At 37.5% G+C, this 20,842-nt stretch overlaps 1 protein-coding gene across 3 annotated transcripts in view; it reads left to right on the top strand.

Annotated features, from left to right (window-relative positions):
• The window catches only part of LOC115930794 (elongation factor-like GTPase 1), a 32,577-nt gene extending 22,825 nt beyond the window's left edge, over positions 1 to 9,752 (top strand). For all 3 annotated transcript variants that reach the window (XM_063698786.1, XM_055362849.2, XM_063698785.1), the window contains 3 exons: positions 1,428 to 1,642; positions 8,877 to 8,953; positions 9,670 to 9,752. In XM_063698786.1, the coding sequence (XP_063554856.1) occupies positions 1,428 to 1,642; positions 8,877 to 8,910 (249 nt within the window). In that variant the 3' untranslated portion in view covers positions 8,911 to 8,953; positions 9,670 to 9,752. The remainder of the gene's footprint in view (positions 1 to 1,427; positions 1,643 to 8,876; positions 8,954 to 9,669) is intronic.
• The last annotated feature ends 11,090 nt before the right edge of the window (positions 9,753 to 20,842 follow it).

Raw genomic sequence — 20,842 nt, forward strand, 5'->3', positions numbered from 1 at the left:
AGTAGTCCCTTCCATCTCTTGGAAGCACCCATCATATAAAGCTTGGACAATAGGCTGTCTTGTTTAAAACATTGTATCTTGGTTCCAAAATGAAGCAATATTAAGATCTTATTACCTGTCTATAGTATTTTATTACCTGTTGTTAGAGGAAATTTTACCCAAGCATTCATTCATTTATTTATTCAGCAAATATTTCATAGATACACGTTTAATAAATGAATTATCGAATGTCCATTGTGCACTAGGGATTGTGAACGTAAGATGGACAGGTCAGAATCCCTATTTTCAAGGAGCTCACAGTATAGTAGGGGAGACAAACAAAGAGCTATTTGGAGAACAATGAGATAAGCCCCGGGTGTGATATGACAGCATAGATAAGGGCCATCTAACCCAGTCTGGGTCAAGAGGGAAGAATGAGTTAGAAATCGTAGAATGGAAACCTTGAGATGGAAGTAAAGTAGGTGTTTGCCAGGTAGGCAGTTAGGAAAAGGACATTCAAAAGAGGAAGAATATGACAGGCAAAGTCATAAAGGCAAGAAAAAGCACAGTACAATGTTTCATTTAAGGAGCTGCAAATTGTTTTATAGCCGATTAATTAGATCATGTTAAACAGTGACAAGAGATGGGAAAAAGGATATGGATTTAGATGTTGATGAACCTTGTATGCCATGCATAGGAGTTTGAAATTTCTTCCTCAAGACAGTGGAAAGCATTGATGAGAGCAACTTGAGTATATTTATTTGCTAAAGGCAGGAAACAATAAAAGTAGAACAGTGAAAAAGAATGATGGATGGATATCATTCCCTGTAGAAATAGGAACAGGTAAAATAACTCCTGCCCTGCATTGGTAGGAGAAAGGTCGGTGGTATTTGCAGACATAAGTTAGCTTGTAGATTGGGATGTGGGGCACTTGAAGGAAATCTGAGTAATAGGTTCCATTTTCTTTCTGAGGTAGGACATAAGATTACTGCCTATTTGGGAGTGAAAGTAGTTGAGGATTAGGAGTTGGGAAGAGGGCCTGAAGAGAGTAGTGCACATTTCAGACAACCGATGTGAGAGATGGGCAAGGCAGTGGACTAAGGTTACAAACTAGGATTGTGGGGTTGGAAATCATGAGTACTTTGTGATACTAGGCCTCAGCACTGAAAAACAAATTAAGGATATGACACACTAACATTTACATTAAACTAATAATAATAATCACAAAATAACCTTCCGAAAACCTTATAATTTAGTTATGCTGAGTTTAGGAAGGATGGATACATCTAAGTTATTCACTGATTGTGAATGTCACCTCCATTCGTGTGTGCTTAATGAGCCCAAACTGACTGATGATTCTAGCCCTAACACAGGTTAAACAGTGTTTCTCCTGCCGTGAGCATGCTAAGCATCTGAATGACGCTCTTCCATTTCACCATCTCTCCTAGATTAATGCGCTTACGGGAACTCTTTTTACTTCTAAAGTCCTAGAAGAAAGAGCAGAGAGGGAGACTGAATCCCAAGCGAATCCAAATTCTGAACAAGGAGAGCAAGTATATGACTGGAGCACTGGCTTGGAGGACACAGATGATTCTCACCTTTACTTCTCTCCAGAACAGGGAAATGTGGTGTTTACCAGTGCAATAGATGGGTGGGGCTTTGGGTAAGTCTGTTGGAATCTGACTAAATCTCTTTGCAGATTTTATATGCAATTGGTTTTTTTTAGTGAAACTTTTTATTTTGAGATCACTATAGATTCACCTACAGTTGTAAGAGATAATACAGAGAGTTCTCTGGTGCCCTTTACCCAGTAACTGCCTCCTATCCATCATAACATCTTGTAGAACTGTAGTACAATAACCAAGCAGGACTTTGCCATTTGCCATCAATATACAAAACATTTCTATCACCACAAGGCTCCCTCACGTTGCCCTTATATTGCCACAGCTACTTCCTTCCCACCCTCAAACCCTTTTTAACCCCTGACAACCATTTATCTTATCTCCAAATTTCTCATTTCAAGGGTATTACAGAAATGGAATCAAAACAGTATATTATAGACATGGAACCAAAAAAATACGTAATATTTTTTGGATTGACTTTTTTCACTTAGCATGATTCTCTAGAGACTTATCCAAGTTATTGCATGCATTAATACTGTAGTTGGTTCCTTTCTGTTGCTCAGTAGTATTCCATGGTGTGGATGTACCCAGTTTAACTATTCACCCATTAAAGGACATCTGGTGTTTTTTGTTTGTTTGTTTTCCTTTTTGGGCCATTATGAGTAAAGCTGCTATAAACATTCGTATGTAGGTGTTTGTGTGAACATAAGTTTCATGTCTCTTGAATAAATGCCTAGGAGTGCAGTTGCTGGGTCATATGATAGTTGTATGTTTAGTTTTTAAAGAAACTACCAAACTGTTTCCAGACGGACTGTACCATTTTATATTCTCACCAGCAATGCATGCGTGAGTGATCCAGTTTCTCCAAATGTTCACGTTTGGTGTCGTCACCGTTTTCATTTTAGCAGTTCTGTTGGGTGTGTACTAATATGATATTGTGGTTTTAATTTGCGTTTTCCTAACAGCTGGTTTACCTTGAACATCTTTTCATGTGTTGATTTGTCATCTGTAGGTCCTCTTGGGTGAAAAGTCTTTTCACATCCTTTCCCATTTTCTTATTGTGTTTTTTTGGTACTCCTGGGTTTTGAGAGATTTTTTCTATTCTAAACACTAGTCCTTTGTGCTTTGCAAATATTTTCTCCCAGTCTGTAGTTTGACTTCATATACTCTAACAGTGTCTTTCAAAGTGAGCAAAGTTTTTTTGTTTGTTTGTTTGTTTTGGTTTTTGTTTTTTGAGACAGAGTCTTGCCCTGTTGCCCAGGCTGGAGTGCAGTGATGGAATCTTGGCTCACTGCAACCTCCGCCTCCCAGGTTCAAGCGATTCTCCTGCCTCAGCCTCCTGAGTAGCTGGGACTACAGGTGTGCACCACCATTCCCCACTAATTTTTGTGTTTCTTTTAGTAGAGACGAGGTTTCACCATGTTGGCTAGACTTGTCTCAAACTCCTGACCTCAGGTGATCCTCCTGCCTCAGCCTCCCAAAGTGCTGGGATTACAGGCATGAGCCACCGTGCCCAGCCGTCAAAGTGAGCAAAGTTTTTAATTTGGCTGAAGTTTCCTTTATCATCTTTTCTTTTTATGGATCTTGATTTTAGAGTCAAGTTGAAGAACTCTTTGCCTAGCTCTAGATCCTAAAAACTGTCTCTCATTTTTTTCTAAAAGTTTTAGTTTTACCTTTTACATTTAAGTCCATGACCCATTTTGAGTTAACTTTTGTATAAAGTGTGAGGCTTGTGTTGAGGTTTTCTTTTGTGGGGGGAGAGGGCCTATGGATTTCCATTTACTCTAGAACCCTTTGTTGAAAAGGTTATCTCTTCTCCATAGAATTGCTTTTGTGCCTTTGTCAAAATGCACAGTTTTTTGCTGGGCATACTTGTGTGGGTCTGCTTCTGAGTGTTTTGTTCTGTTCCATTAATCTGTGTGTCTGTCTTTCCAACAGTACCACATAATTTTGGTTAGTGTAGCTACATAATAAGTCTTGAAATCAGGTAGATTATTTCTGTCCACATTATTTTTATTTTTCAAAATTACTTTTGCTGTTCAAGGCCTTTGCCTTTCCATGTAAATTTTATAGTAATCTTACCTATATCTGCAAAAACATTTTGCTAGGATTTTGATGGAAATTGCTTGGTAAACCTGTTAATTTGGAGAGAATTTTGATATATTTGCTAAGTTGAATCTTTTCTATTCCATGAACACTATGCCTCTCCATTTATTTAAAATTTTTAAAAATTCTTTTATGAGCATTTTATAGTTTTCAGCATATAAGTGCTATGCATGTTGAGTTAGATTTACACTTAATTTTTCATTTTTCTGAATGATTATAAATGATATTTTTAATTTTGGTGTTGACACATTCATCTTATATATAGAAATACAATTAATTTTTGTATGTTGATCTTGTATTTGTATACTGTCACCTTGCTGAACTCACTTGAAGTCCTTTGTAGATATTTTGGAATTTGCTACGAGACAATCATGTCTGCAAACAGGAATTGTTGTATTTTTTTCCTTTTCTATCTGCACACTGTTTTCTCTTTTGCTGATTGCACTGGCTAGAATTTCCAGCACTATATGACTGACATTGATGAGAGTGGACATCCTTGCCTTGTTCTCGGTCTTAGGAGGAAAGCATTAAGCCTTTCACCATTAGAAATAATGTTAGGGCTGCAGGCTGTTTTTAGATGTCCTTTATCAAGTTGAGGAAGTCCCCTAATATTCTTATTTTTTTGAAAGTCATTATTATGAATGTGTCAAGTTTTGTCACATACCTTTTCTGTATTAATACATTTGTATGATTTTTCTTCTTTAGCTTGTTAATATGGTATATTACATTGATTGATGTTTTTGAATATTGAGCCAGTCTTGCATTTCTTTATAGATTTTATATACAATTGATTTTTAACTTTAACTTTATTCTTGAATAAATTCAAATGTATACCACAAAAGGATCCCACTGTATTCCTTAGATCAGTTTATTTCCTGTTAGTTTTTTGTTTATCTTCTTAAAGTTATTTATACATAGATGAACAACTATATTTATATCAACTTTGATACCAACAGTAGCAAAAGTTAGTCTAGCTTTATTGAGGATGTACGTATGCTAAATATTGAGTTAGTCACTTTATTTAAATTATTTCACCAAAAACTCTGACAACACTCCTTTGAAATAGATATTAGTATTTATTATCTAAGTCTCAAGAACATTAAGTAATTTTTGTTCAACATCACTCAGCTGCTAAGAGGTGGAGCTGATATTAAGATTAAAGTCTGCCTGAGTCTGAAGCCTGTGTTTTCTTGACATGGTTCTTCTCTGGGGTCTTCCCTATGGGGTATAAGGATCCTTATTTCTTCTTATTGCCTCTCCCGAATTTGTACATGCTGAGGCCGTGTTAACAGTGACCTTGGATTTCAGAATGGAGTAGATAATTGATCACATTTTTCAACTACAACAATTTCTGACTTGTGGAATCAAAAAATCCAAATGTAGTTAAAAGATTATTACTTTGAGATAAATGTCTGTGGTTTGGATAAATAATAGTGGGACCATAATGACCTTTACTTTAGTTGGGGCTTGATATTGCATGTAATTTGCAGGGATCATAGAACTAGAAATGATGCACTAGGAGAAAACAGAGTCTCTTCATGAAATTTATATCAGTATGACTTAGAATTGGAAAGAAAGGATCAGGAGCTGACTAGAATGCAAGGCTTGGGAGTAGCCTAACAAATCTCTGGCTTCATTTTTTAAAATGTATTTTCCTTTTTACAGGAACTTGTTCTCCAATTTCCCTTTGACCAGATTTTGTCTTGGGCAGAGCAGTGTAATATAATATCATAATTTTCTGTTTGTAATAAATTATAGATATCTTAGCCCATTTGATGCCCGAAAGATGATACTAGAGCTAAATAAATTGAAGTAATGCATATATGATGAAAATAGAAATTGTGAACCTGCTGAGAATTTGCACTTTCATATATTGTTGATGGGTTGTCATTATCACCTTTCTAGGCCTCAGTTTACTTATCGGAAAAAACAAGAATATTGGGCTAAGATGATTTCAAGATTTTCTTCAGATTCATTCACAGTGATTCATTCAGTCGTATAATAGGGTCATACTTGTTGATTTCCTGATTTGTGAGCATTCTGCTAGTAAGCCACAAGGTGGGAGGCTTGTCCCTTTCTTACAGTGATTTTCATAAGTAATTTAATGTTTTATGCTAATTTTAGTCTAAATCACACAAACTGGGGGAGGTTTATTGTGGAAGGAAAAGGAATGGGGAGGAAGTTGAATGGACAGAATAAGGGTGATTTACATAGCCCTTACTTTTGACATTTTTAGATACTATCAGCCAATAAATGAATGTTCCCCTGTATTAGACAAGGTCAGATTTAGAGATTGGCTAGTGTCTGTTCTCAACAAGTTGATATGTGAATCTATGGAAAAGTAGTGGTGGAAATGAAAGCATCAGAGACTTTTTTTGCTTCCCATTTTCCTCTAAAATGTCAGTGAATAGGCCAAGTTGACAGCTGCATGTGTCACAAAAGGTGGAAAATGAGCACATTCCAGAATTTGCAAGATGGTTCTATAAACTCTGCAGTGGGAAAGGATTAAGAAGTGTGACTAGAGGCTGAACCTAGGTCTTCTGCCTAAATCTATCCTGTTAATTGATGTTAATCTGAGAGAGTCTGCACTGAAAAGCAGAAGCACATTGACTTGGATGGGTAACATCAAGAATCCAAGTTCTTGTTTTAGATACATAGAACTGAGTCCTCAACCTTATAGAAGAGGGACAGGAGAGAAGAGACAATGAAAAGCCCTTTGTATTAAATATACTTGTCTTTGTATAACTGTGTCTTAGAATTCTGTAGTTAACATTAATCCACTGGGTAGCTTGGAGGGCAAAAGGGTGTGTGGCTCAGTAATTTCATACTTGACTGAATTGTCATTCAGCAAGATAGGCAACAAATAGATCAGTAGTCTTGGAATATAAATCTTTCTGCAGGTCTCTTAGAATCTTGTTTGCAGTTACTCTGTAGAGGAAATGAATTAAAATAGAATTCAAGAATGGAGAAGTGCTAGAAATTGTCAGTGTTTAAAAATTGTAACTAATTAATGACAAAAATAAATAAAAGCATTAGCAGTAATGTGGAATGGGTTGATGTTAAGCAAATTTTGTGGTAACTATGGGATAAAAAAGAATGAAAAGGACAAGAAACAAGATTTTGAAAGATTTGTGCACCCGTATGTGTACACATGTGTGAATATTTTATATGATGGACCAGAAAAGCCTAGCTTAAGCAAATGGGCAAGTGTCTTACTATAATTTATGATTTTGATAGAGGTTTTGGGAGTGTTTATTTATAAAAATCTTTAAGTTTACCACTTCCAGAATTAAGAGCAGGGTATTTATCTGACATGTCATTGTAAAATATAAAAGAATGTATAGTACAGTCTGGTAACACAAATCAATATTTTTTAAAAATCCTGGAAGAATAGAAACCACACTAGAAATCTAACTGATCAAAACAGTTGTACCAATAAATGATTATACCAATAAATGTATGAAATCCCCTACTAAGGAGATATTTTTTAGAAAGGAAATTTTATTAAAAAAATAAATCCAGAAGTTTGCTAAATAAAAGAGATAAACATAAAGCATAATGGACAGAAGCTACATACAAAGCTTTGGCTCAGATATGTCAACCAAATATGAATGAAAAGAGAGGTTTGGCAATATTAACAATAAAATAACATTTATTGTAAATGAATTATGGCATAAGGATCATTTTCATACAGATAATTGACACATTTACTAGTGAAGAGATTAACTATCAATTATCTGTCACCATAAAGAGATGTCTCTTCTAGACATTCCTGTATGGTTCACACTGTCCTTCTAGTCTCAGCTGAGGCCTTATCTCACGGCATGCTGGTCATCGTGCAGTGTAGATTGGGAGAGGTGGGTGCTCCCTGAAACCCCTTCTTCTATAGATAGAGGTGGTGTAGGAATGCTGTCATATACCCTCAAAGGATACTTTTCTTGGAGCTTTATTTTTTAACGTAAAAAACCAGGATTTCATAAATTTATTCTCATTGAAAATCATAATATACATTGCTTTTGAGAAAGTACTCACAAGTATAAAGCCACAGCAAACAAAAAAATCGAAGCCAGCACTGCTAGTAGATGTTTGTAATTTCTTTCATTCTTTTTACATAGATATATACATCCCTCAGTTGAGATTATGCTGTTTATACAATGTAGCTGCCTTTTTGCTTTTGTCATATCCTGAACATCTTCCCTTGCCATTAAAAGCTTTTTTATAAACAATATATTTTAAAGGGAGTGAATATAGCTAAGTGGGAAAGAGCATGCCTTGAGAGTTGACTCTGTGTTTGAATTTTGGCTCCACTACTTATTGGCTCTATGACTTTTATCTCAGTTATTTCATCTGTAAAATTGAGATAATAGCACTTATCTCATAGGATAGTTATGATGATTCTATGAAATAATTCAGTAAGCACCCTGTTATTTTATTTTGTGAGAGCACTATCATTTATGAATCATTCTCTTAAGATTGGACATAGTTTTTTTCAAATGTTTTGATATTGTAGAGTTATGATAGACATCTTTGTGCATAAGTTTTATGTCTTCATGATGCTTTTTTTTAAAACTGAGCATTCTAAGCCAATGACTTTTAATTTCTTAATACTGTTGCCAGTAGTTCTTCAGAAAGGAGGTATCAATTTATTAATATATCCCACCTCATGTATATGGGAGAGTATACCCCTCAAGGTGCTCTTGCTATTAACTTTTTGCGTAGTTTGGTAAGAGAAATGATGGGGTTTTTTGGGTTTTCAAAATTTTCCTATCCTTGCGAACTTTTAGAAATATATTTAAGAATGCTTTATGTTTCTTCTAATGTAATTTTAGACTGAAGTCCATGGAAAGAGGCTACATGTGCAGAGTGAAGTTTTAGCTCTTGGCTTGTGTGCTGTGTGTATTTGTTTGATGGCAGCCATGGTAATATGACCCACGAATGGTCATATCACTTGTAAAGTCTATGGTTCCCAGAGGAAAGAACAGTGGATTATTATTAATTGTGGATTATTGGCTGTTTAGTGCATTCTTATAACTACTTTCATCTACTTTATTTTTGAATTAATATTTTCAAGTAGAAATGAAACATATTGATAATAAAAGCATGTCAAGAAGGAATATACAAATGCCTATTAAATGTCAGGAACTTAAGCCCGTATATTCTTTTGTACAGGCCAAAGGAAAGAAACTTTTGTTTGTACAGTTGATCCTGGAAAATCTATGGAGTTTGTATGATGCTGTCTTGAAAAAGTAAGACTCTTTTAACATTGTTTACCTTTAGGCATCTTTAGGCAGTATAGTTTGTCTCACTTTCCAGTTTGATGAGTCATACTTCAGAAAGCTGAGATGGACTGAGAAAGTGAACAGAGCTTCTACAGATGAGTTGATTACAGGGCTTAGAAGCAATTTAAAGAAGTCTATGTAACCCAGCTAAAGGGCGATATTGGAGGGACAGGATGGCAATATTTTATAGAGTGCTGAGGAGAAGAGATAAAAGGATGGAAAAAAACATTGGGCTTTTGTTTATCCAAACCCAGGTTTAAAAAATAGTTATTAAAGTAGAAAAGGTGCTTGATAGCTAGGATCATTAATGGGGAACTTGGGAAATAACTTGTCTGATACAAGTTTGCTTTAGTGCATTTATTTTCTAAGTTATTCCTGAGGTGGAATAATGACTTGTTGGCACTTATTTGTAAGGCTGCTTTACCACTTGATATAGCTTGCTTGAGGAGATTGTGGAGAAGTACTTCCTGGGAAATCTTAAAGAAGGATTCACTTGAAAGTGTAAGAGTAGAGCTTGAGGAGGCTTTTTCTGTGGCAGGATTCCCTTCAATCATTTTTAGCTTTTTTTGAAAAAGTAACACATTAGGGTAAAAATATGCCAAATAATGTTGGGTTCCTTTTTCCCACTGCCTGTTTATATATGCGTATGACTTTTTCCCCCTCCAATCTTGTATTTACTATAGGGACAAAGACAAAATTGATAAAATAGTGACTTCTTTAGGATTAAAAATTGGAGCCCGGGAGGCACGACATTCAGACCCTAAAGTTCAGATCAATGCCATTTGCAGTCAGTGGCTACCCATATCCCATGCTGCTCTTGGTATCCTTTATTCTAATGGTTTTTAATGAAATAGTTTTGATAAAGCAAGAAAAAACAATGCATTATGGCAACCAAGAAATTCTCTGGAAATAACATTCAATCCAAAATAAGTCTTCTCTGCTTATTTAGTGTTCTACCATGAAACTGTATTAAATACTTTAATAATTAATACACTAATACTAATTTGTGTTAACATTACTAATGAACTTCTTTAGAAAGACAGTTCTTTTGTGTTTGTTTAGTAATCTGTAAAAATAGAAATGTTTACACTGAGATTTAAATATAAGTAGATGATTTAGATGTTTGTGTTAGATAACTGTTTCATTTCAAGGTCACCTGTAGCCAACCTGCTAAGCTCTGTTCTCATTTGTTCCATGGGCCTCAGTGTTAAAGTACCTGTTCAATGAGGATCCTTTCTGAACTTTAAGGAGTTTGTGAACTCCCTGAAATTGTATGCATGTTTTGAGATGTGATGCATAAAGCAGTGTTGCCTTATAGCACAGGCATTTTCTGTATGGACAGACTTTGTTACCTCCATATTTAGAGCATACGGTGAATCTTCGCCTTGGTGGGAGGCACTGGCTCGAGGTTTTGAGTCCTTAACAACAGACTTCAGCTATGGTGTGTCAGAAACTTCCTTGCCCCCTTGATATTACAGCCCAGAGAATGGAGAGACTGGTGTGCACAGGATCACAAACTTTTGACTCTCTTCCACCAGAAACTCAAGCACTGAAAGCAGGTGAGGAAAGATGGGCCTGTTGGAATATACCATGTCATTGACTGTCCTCCATCCTGGCTGCTCTAGGCCAATTTGCTGAATGCTAGTTTGCTAAATGGCCAATTTGCCAAATGTCCACTTCCACAGATGAACAGTTTCACAAATGACCATTTCACCAGTTTTGCCTCCCACCCTCACCCCAAAGATTTTCTTGTTACAGCCATTTTGCTCAGCCAGTAGGGTGAGACCAGTGACTTCTTGTACACATGCTCATCATGAGAAAAGAAGCTCCCATTCTGGGCTTTGTACGTTCCATGAAATTTGCCTCTATGTATTTTCTTATCTCTAATTCTTTTCCTCCAGTTCTATTGCTTTTGTAACCCTGCTCCCAAACCACTACACTGTTGTTCTTGGCATCACTATTGACTTTTGGTTCATTAAATCTAATGGCCAGTTTTCAGTCTTCATAGGACTAGATCTGTCACTAGCATTTGACACAGTCGATCACTCCTCCTCCTTGAAACACTTTCTTCCCTTGACTTCTAGGCTTCCATTGCTTCTGTTACCTTGCTTCTGCTTTTCTTCGTGTCTCCCTGGCTGCTTATCCTTAATAATCTCTTTTTGTGATTCCTCCTCATCTCCCTGGCTTTTTAACTTTGGGGTGCCTCAAGCAAGGTTCAAGTCTTTGATCCTCATCTATTTTACCTGTAGTCCCTCTTTTGATAATCTCATCCAATCTCAAGACTTTAAATGACAACTACATACTCATAATTCCTACAGTTATGTATCTTGAGAGCATGTCTGTTTTCTGGACTCTGGACTGATATCTAGAACTCCCTCTACACTGTGTTGTCTAAGAAGCATCTCAACTGAACATATCCCCAACTGGACTTTTTATCTTATCCCCAAGCCTGCTCATCTAGTCATTTCCATCTCATTTAGGGGGACCTCAATCTTTTCATTTACTCAGTCCAAAAACCTTGGAGTCATCTATGGCCGTTGTATTTATCTCACACTCCAACATCCAGTTCATCACCAAATCCTGTTTATTCTTCCTCTTAAATACAGAATTCAACTATTTCCCAATGTTTTCACTTCTGCCTCCCTGGGCCAAGAAACCACCATCTCTCACCTGGTTATTTTAATTGTTTAACAACTAGTATCCCGGCCGGGCTGGGCACAGTGGCCCACGCCTGTAATCCCAGTACTTTGGGAGGCTGAGGCTGGTGGATCAGGAGGTCAAGAGCTCGAGACCATCCTGGCCAACATGGTGAAACCCCGACTCTACTAAAAATACAAAAATTCGCTGGGTGTGGTGGTATGCGCTTGTAGTCCCAGCTACTCGGGAGGCTGAGGCAGAAGAATCACTTGAACCTGGGAGGCAGAGGTTGCAGTGAGCCGAGATCACACCATTGCACTCCAGCCTGGGTGACAGAGTGAGACTCTGTGTCAAAAAACAAACAGCGACAACAACAACAAAAAACAACTAGTATCCCTGCTTCTTGATTCCAGTTAGTGTTTTCTCAATATTGCAGACAAAACAGAGCGATCCTCTTAAGATATAAGTCAGGGCATGTCATTCTGTTCCTCATTCAAAGCTTCCACTGGCAAGACTTCTGATACATGTTTGATTCTTACTTCCTGTGGTTTTCTTTTTTCTTGTTTATATTTTACTGTTGAATTCTTTGTATACAAATTATTTTAATGTGAGGTGATGGAGTTGTTTTTAAAAATTTCATTAATCAATGGTTTTTTTACCTCCAATATAGGTTAAGGAAAATGTTCGTATGTTAATATGAAATTGTGTTAAAATTTATGTATTTAGGGATAATTGGCATTTTAATAGTATTGAATCTTAATTTATTTCTAAGAATTTGTTAATAGCATAATACAGTATTTTTGTCCATTTTATTTTCTATCTTGTTATTGTGGGGGATTGGAAAAGCTATTGATTTTTATATATCGTGATAGCAAACTACCTTGTTGATTGTTGGCCTTTGGTAACATTCCTCAATTCTGTCTTTTCTGTACTTGACAGTGAAAAATTTATTAGTGCTTATGGTAGGTGGTTAACCTCATTGCATAGTTTTAGCTTTCATATGAGATCCCTCACCCTGTCAAATTTGCTTGCTTTTCTTTTCTTATTTCTGCCAAGTCTGTTTGCTCTTGCTCTGCTATTCTTTCCTAGCAATCTTACCCTTTTCTAATTAAAATTTTTATCTTAGTTGGAAAAAGTTATGGACTTCTGGTGTATATCGATGATGCCATGTTCTAAACATTTTAATTGTTTTCCAGAAAAATCTGTTTTTTTAATAATGGGAAAAATAGTGACATTTTTACTTCCTATTTGTTTAGCTTTTATGAAATGTGGAAGTGAGGACATTGCTCCAGTTATCATGTTTGTTTCCAAAATGTTTGCAGTTGATGCTAAGGCCTTGCCTCAGAATAAGCCAAGGTAAGGGAAAGGGGAAAGTTGGGCTGGGCTGGGAATATGGTGTATGTTTGGTTGGATGCGGTTGGGCTGTGGGTAGGGGGGGCACGGATAATGCTTTTCCTCCTCAACCCAGAATTCATATCAAGCCAACCCCCAGGGTAACATACAATTTATACAGTAGTATATCCTTTTGCAATACCTCTGTAGGAGAAAGCTGTTGAAATCAGCTCTGGGATATTGAATTGAAGTGATGTAAGTTTGAAGAGTATGTTAGCAGTAGTAGCAACAGTTAACTTTTATTGAACATGTCAGGCGAGTTCTAATCTAAGCCTGCCTTGTCTCATCTAATTCTGTCTACCTCAGTAATTATGAATGTATGAGGATCTCTGCTTCCTTGTGTGTATTATGTGTGCACAGGTGTGATGGGTGTAGGAGAGGGATATTCCTCAAGTTCCAGAGTCTTGGGGAATCTGTCTCTTCTACATTTCCTGTTTTTTATGTGTGTTCCCCTCCTTCTGTCTCTGCTGCTTTCCCCACTAGTTTAGATTCTGATCATCTCTTGTGGATATTGTTGCAGCAACCTCCTAGCCGGTTCTCCTGCCCCATCTTTAGTTCCACTGATCCACTTGCCATTCTTTCTTTAGAGTGATCTTTATAAGACTCAGCTATGAAGATATGTCTCTTGCTCAAAAACCCTTAATGATTCTCACTGTCTTGAGCAGTTTTGATTCAAGTGTAAAGTGTTGGCGATGATTTCAGTGGTACTTAGGGAAATAAGTTTTAATTTAATTAGTTGTCATATTTATTTTAATGTGTATTTGTGTGTATTGCCTGTGTATGTCAAGTGATAAAGCTTTTACAGTGATGAGATTTTGAAGTTTTATTGAGTTAAAAATGTTTGTGCATTTAAATAAGTATTAAATAAATAATATGCAGATATAGCAGAAATCATGAAAATGATATGTGAGTGACTGAAGGTCAGATCATCAGCCCGTGAAATAAACTTGACCTGTCTTATGGCATTTCCGACCCACCGTGACCTGACCCCAAACCATGTTTCGACTAGATTTTTATTTCTGTTTCTCTAATATACTAGTGTCTGAACAAATGTCCTATCTGTACTTGTGCTGTTCCTCCATCTGAGAAGGCTTCTTTTCCTCTGATAAAATTCTGTTTGTCCTTCAGGAGAAAGATTATGTGTTGTTTTTTAGTACTTCCCTAGTGATTTGGACATTAAGTGTATTCAATAATTTTTGCCCTGGGGATAAGTAAAGGAATAGATGGGTGAGTAAATGAAGAATGAATGAGTGAGTATCCGAATGGGGGAATAACAGGTCAGTGAATGGGTGAATGAGTGGCTAACTGAGTAAGTAAGTGAGTGAATAATGGAATGAATGAATGTCTAATTATGTATCTAGGCTACTCCCAGATAATATTTCAGTGCTACATGTAGTAACAATTTCTTGTAGTAACAAGTTTAGGATATTGGATGTTTTTGTCCATTGGGAGTATCTGAGAGATTCTGGTAGAATCATAGGGAATATCAGAGAATTGGAAAACTTGCTGTTAAGATTTGAAATACATGTATTTATAGCATTTAAAATTCCTAGCTCTACCCATCCTCCATTTCTTGCTGATGAATAATAGTATTATTATGCCTCTACTATTAATTACATTTTCTGTGAATGTTTTTCTTAATAATTCATCATATGCTTTTCTGATTTTAGTATATTTCTGATAGTGCAATCCATTCTATTCCATGAAGTTTTTTTACTGATTTTATTTTTGTCATTGATTTTTAACCAGTATATCAGGTTCAACAATTGTTACATAATAATATAGTGTTTTCAGATATACCTGGGTAAGGTCATCATCATTAGTTTGTTCTTTTCTATCTTCTAGCTGACTTGTTTTCATTTAAGTTTTATTTGTAAATGTGGGGAAATGTATCATTGAAATTTGGTTTGATAGCATTTTCATCTCCATTGTATTAGATATACAAGCCAGGAATAGCAGAGTATTATTTTCCTTTAGTATAGAGTACAATGGATTAGTGATATGTGCCAGAGAGAAAAGTAAGGCAGGAAACAGGATTCGGCACCCACAAACCCTAAAAAATTTTTCCCTAACTTGATGAAGTCACTGACCTTTACTCACTGCTCAACAGTGCCGCTGTGGTTGTAAATGAAGTGTGGGACTGTTACAGGACTTTCTCCTCTGTTCTTGTGTTCTTGCCTCTTTTCTTTGCTTCTTCAAATTCACCTTCCAACCTGACATTTGAATCTTCAGTCAACATTCTCACCTGTGGTCTCCTTCATCTCAGTATTAGTGACTATTGTCCCTTCAGGAAGTAACATCCATGGTTAGTTTAACTATAGCCTAAATAACTTAACACTCACAGCTGTTTCCTCACTAGTAGGGCCCCATTTTCTTGTAATTAAATTTCTTTGTTCTCAACAAATACTGGATACACAGTGGGTACTTTTTACACATCCTTGCTGATTACTATCTGCTTTGTTCCCCTCTACCATCATTCCCAGTGCCCACAGCAATGCGTGGCACACAGTAGTTGTTACATGGGTGGATGGATAGATACATAGATAGACAGCAGGCATCTATACAGTTGATGCTTACTTAATGACTGTACATGCTGATTATTCCAGATCACTTCATGAACTTAGGCAGATGAGGATTTAATCTGCAAGGTGAACAAATACACTTCTTTTTTCACTAAAACTAAAGTGAAATCACATTTACTTAAGATGATGATGTTATCATCTTTAATTCCTCTTGAAGGAAAGACATAACCTGGTGATAATGAGCATAGACTTTAGAGCCATACAGATCTGGATTTGAATTATGGCTCCTCCATTTAATATCTGTGTGACTTTGGGTCGAGTTACTTAAGTTTTCAGTCTCCCTTTTCTTATATGTAGAATAGGAATATGATATCTACTTCATTTAATTGTTGTGATAAATTATGTGCTATAGTATATGTAAAGTGATTAACAGTCTCTGGATCATAGTGATAAACCTGTTGGAAGAGACCATTTCTCTTTAGATGCTAGCAGGTACCTCTGGTATTTTTCCTTCCTACTCTAATAATAAAAATGTGTTCTGCATTTATATTTTAATTCACACTTTTCAGATATTCATATGAGTTTTTAGCAAAAGTCTAGAAACAAGGAAAGTTGTCAAAGGATTGGTTGAAGGAACGGCTAGAGTGCTCAGCCTGGGGAAGAGAAGGAAGGCGGGGAAGGCATGAATGCTGGTGATTCAAAGGAAAGGAGAGGGAAGTAGGTTTGTTAGATGTTGCTCCAGAGGAGAGAACTGCAGCCATGGCTAGAGATTGTGAGGAAGCAGAGTTCATTCTGTATTTGAAAGTTCTGACATTTAGAGCTTCCTATAATGAGGAGCTTGTCTCTTGCAGTGGTAGTGTGGCCACCTAGTGCCAGCAATTTTGATTGCCTGATGAAACACCTGACCAAGCTAGACTCAAGGATTGTTTCTCATATTTTTGTATTCTATTGCACAGCCCAGTGACCTGCAGCAGAGTGGGTGTGAGTGGAAGGGCCTACTCTTGGAACTAAACTCATTGATTTTGAGGGACAGGTGCTAAGGAAGGCAGAAGTAGTGTCTAGTCCTGGACACTAGGACTAGAGAAGTCTTGTCTAGCAGACAGATATCTGAAGAGTATAGCAGTGGACAGTCAATGATTTAAGCAGTCACCTTGCAGGTTAGCTTATATGAAATAGAAAGGTAGAAGGAGTTAGGCCGCTTTGCATCAGGAGCCCTAAGGGTCTGTGGCCATTTGGAAGGCAAGTAGGCAGAATGGCTACCTGCATGGCTTCCAGTGCTTATGGAGAGAGGAGGAGAATATGGCATGGCAAGGTGGGGATGAAGGTTATCAGTTAGGTGTGAAGTCTGAGATTGGGAAATAAAGCAGGAATCATAATATTAAAGGTGATGGAAAACACAGGAGAGAGGCACAAAGTGTTGGGACCAGGAAGAGTTGTCCAGCTTCCAGGGCTGGAGCATAAAGTTAGGACCAGAGGATTAGCCTGAGTGCTTTGATGCTCAGTCCCGGAGTATAGGGCAAAAGATGCTGTTATTCTATCAGCCTTAGGACAGGGTTTGGTCTTGTTCATGCGTTGGGGTTGAGCATGCAGATAGGTTCATAAGGACCCCTACATGGGAAGGGAGCCAAGTCCTAGGAAACAGTCTACCTGCCTGGTTTCTACCTTCCAAACCCAAACTCCCAAACAGAATTTGTATTCGACTTAGTGTTGCCCTTTTGTCAACACCTTTTTAGTATTAAAACTCTAAATACCTTCTCTGTGTCCTGACAGACATGAGGGTAGTTCTTTAGGAAAAAGAGCTTAATTACCTCCCCCACCCCTTCTCATTCTCACCCCCATGGAAAACCATACATACATACCCACACACTGCCTTTTCTGTGATGGTACTTCTTAGGTCTAACACAGTGGCTGATATTTCAGTTTGACCTTCTAGTCCTGATGAATTGCCAGTACTCATCCTGACCTTGAACCCTTCCTCTTGAACCCCAGTTATTGAGGCCTTATGCTTGTTTCCCTGCCAGAGTCATTCCAAACCCTAGTATCTGTCACTGTTTCTCTTCCTTCTTCCTGTTCTTTGCCTTTTCCAGAAGGAATATAGGTATCTGAGAAAGGTTCCATACTATTGTACATTGCTCCAGATGGGGACTTGGGCTCTTGCATGTCAGTTCATAAGCTCAGAATAGTTGGGACACAGCATTATTAGAGAGAGGCTGATAGGCCCTCTCTTATTGCTACAGACAGGGAGAGGACTCAGAGAAAACTGCCTGGAATGGAGCTGGGACCAATCTTCATCTTACCCAGCCACGTCAGTACTTGCTGTTTCCCTACTTGGATAAACTGAGAGATGCTTGATGCTGCCAGATGATAACATATTTGTGATATCCTGTAGGCCTCTCACTCAAGAAGAAATTGCTCAGAGACGTGAGCGTGCAAGACAAAGGCATGCAGAGAAGCTTGCAGCAGCGCAGGGACAGGCACCCTTGGAGCCCACCCAAGATGGGAGTGCCCTTGAAACATGTCCAAAAGGAGAGGAGCCAAGAGGTATAGCTTTCCTAAGTAGGCTCTGTTGCAAAGTGTTTGTGTTTTTGCTTAACTGGGGACACTCATCCTTTAGTTCTTGAGCTTTTTAAGCTTTAATCATAGTTTTTATTAATATTCTTTTCATTCTTGGTATTTTGTTTTCTTTTTTTTTCTGAAACTAGACCAAACATATCATATTCGCTCTTCCTTCTGTGTTTCCAGACAGTTCTTGAATTAAGAGGGCATTCTTGGCACTAATTATCTTTTTGTTTCTGTCAGGTGACGAGCAACAGGTGGAAAGTATGACCCCCAAACCTGTGCTCCAGGAAGAAAACAATCAAGAGTCTTTTATTGCATTTGCTCGGGTGTTCAGTGGTGTGGCTCGAAGAGGAAAGAAAATTTTTGTCTTGGGGCCCAAATACAGTCCTCTTGAGTTTTTACGAAGGGTAAGAATTGAAAGTAATATATTTATATATTGTTTCTCAAGGGTCTGATATCTTTTCACATTTTGTTGGGACTGGTGATTATCTTGTTGGTAGATTTAGTTTGTCTCTGGAAAGGCACACTTGAGTGACTGTGTATCTCCTTTTGTGTTGCTTTGATAACATTTGTCATATATGTCTCAATTAGTAGCATTTAGGAAACCAAATCAATATGTGGACCAAATTTTCAGGCCTTATTTAATTATAAGGCTTTTCTCTTCTAGGCAAGAATCACCTTGTGGTTAGAGAAAAGAACTGATAAGAGCAGATGTCATGCTGGAGCCAGGGCAATGGACAATCTCTGAGAAACAGGAAGATCCAAAAACTAGCTGGCTCAGGCCAAAGGTGTGGGCAGTGAGCAGGGGATAGGCAGGAGTTGCATGGCACACAGACCCTGAGTCTGGACAGGAGGGTCTGTAAGTAGATGAGCAGGCAGCATCTAAAAATGCCTGAGCCAAGGGGCAAAACAGAGATCACAGGCTAGAGATGTCTCAGAACATTTTTGGAAGTAAGCAAGATATATACAATGTAATTATATCATAATTAAATAACAGAGGTCATAGGATGAAGACAGTGCCAGAGGTCCAAGTAGCCAGTCTGGATCAGCATAAAGCAGTAAGCTAGGAAATTGTCAGCTGGCACCGTGGAGCATCATGAGCACAAAAACACATGCTCCTCTCTGTGCAGGAAGCAGCCTGTGTGTAGATAAACCAGGGAAGCTGTGGTACTTGGCTACAAGTGAGAGAGAAGGAGGTAGCAGTTGAAGTAAGTCTCTGCCATCAGTTTTTCTTTGCCTTGAATGCTTATTCCATGAGTTTTAGCAGTTTAATCCTTGGAGAATGCAGTGCTGCGTGGCAGTGAAGCAGTCCTTGTTGAGCTATGGCATGTTCTAATTTAGCAAGAAAGATCGCAGCACTTGGTGTGTATAGGGTTATGTTTTACGGGAGTCTGAAAGTGATATGTATACAAACTCATCTATGATTATCTTGGCTTGGACATAATTGATAGTTTGCTGTTTATCAGTAAGGGGCAAGTATCAGTTAATTTTTTTCTTTGTTTGTGAAGGTAAATGAGCCAGAAATTGTTATTTAGTGAAACATTGATTTATTTAGCATTAAAAATTCCATGAACAATCCAATTTATCTCTGCATAATGTGTCTTTGCTACAGGTTGAAATCAGTTGCTTATGTGTCTCACATCTTAAGCAGGAATGATACAATACACTGACAGCTCAAATGGCTTCTTATTTCAGTAATCAGAGCACCATAAAACCTAATTCCAACTGCTTAAAAAAAAAAAACTGAAATATTTCAGACCTACCCTCAAAGTAACCTCTACCTAGAATTTGTGTTCATCTTTTGTGTTAGTTTTCTGCTACTGCATATTACAGATTACAACAAATGTAGCAGCTTGAAACATTACACATTTTGTCATCCACAGTTTCTGTGGGTTAGAAAACCAGACATGGCTTAGCCGCATCTTCTCCTTAGCATCTCACAAAGCCACAATCAGAATGTTGGCCAGGCTGCATTCTCATCTGGAGGACTGACTGATGAAGAATCTGCTTCCAAGCTCACTAAATGTTGTTGTCAGAATTCATATATTTGCACCTGTAGTACTGAGAGTCGCAGATTTTTTCTGGCCTTTGGCTGCCCTCAGCTCCTAGAGGCCACCTGCAGTTTTTTGTCATATGGACCTTCCCAACTTGGAGGCTTACTTCATCAAGCCATATAGGAGAGTAGAAGGAGTCTCCTAACAAGACAGAGTCCTGTATGATGGTATAGAATCACAGTGTGACATCTCATCACTTTTGCCGTATTCTGTTTGTTAGAAGAAGCAAGTCACAGGTCCCACTCACACTCGGGAAGGAGGTTTCTAAACAAAGGTGTGAACACTGGGAAGCAGGCATCATGGGAGGGGCACCTTTAGTCTGTCTGCCACATCTCTTGTTTTTCTTTATAGTTTTACAACCTGTGTATGTATTTCTAAAGAATATTGTCACATTTGCATGCTTTTGAAACTTTGTATAAATGGAATTTTGCTGTAGTTATTCTACAACTTGCCTTTTTTTAACTTAACATTGTGAGATTAATCTATGTTAATGCCTCCTCCCGTAGCTCGTTTATTGTTCAGTGTGGCATAGGATTCCTTTACTTAAATGTATGTTTTATTTATACAATTTTTTGGTCACTATATATTTGCTGTTTTCGTTTTTTTTTTTTAAATCTAAGAAATGCTACCTCGATTATTTTTGTATATATCTCCTTATGCACATTTACAAGAAATTCTAGGGAATATACCTA

The sequence above is a fragment of the Gorilla gorilla genome, chromosome 16 (genome assembly GCF_029281585.2).
Source record: "Gorilla gorilla gorilla isolate KB3781 chromosome 16, NHGRI_mGorGor1-v2.1_pri, whole genome shotgun sequence".
NCBI classification, from domain to species: Eukaryota; Metazoa; Chordata; class Mammalia; order Primates; family Hominidae; genus Gorilla; species Gorilla gorilla.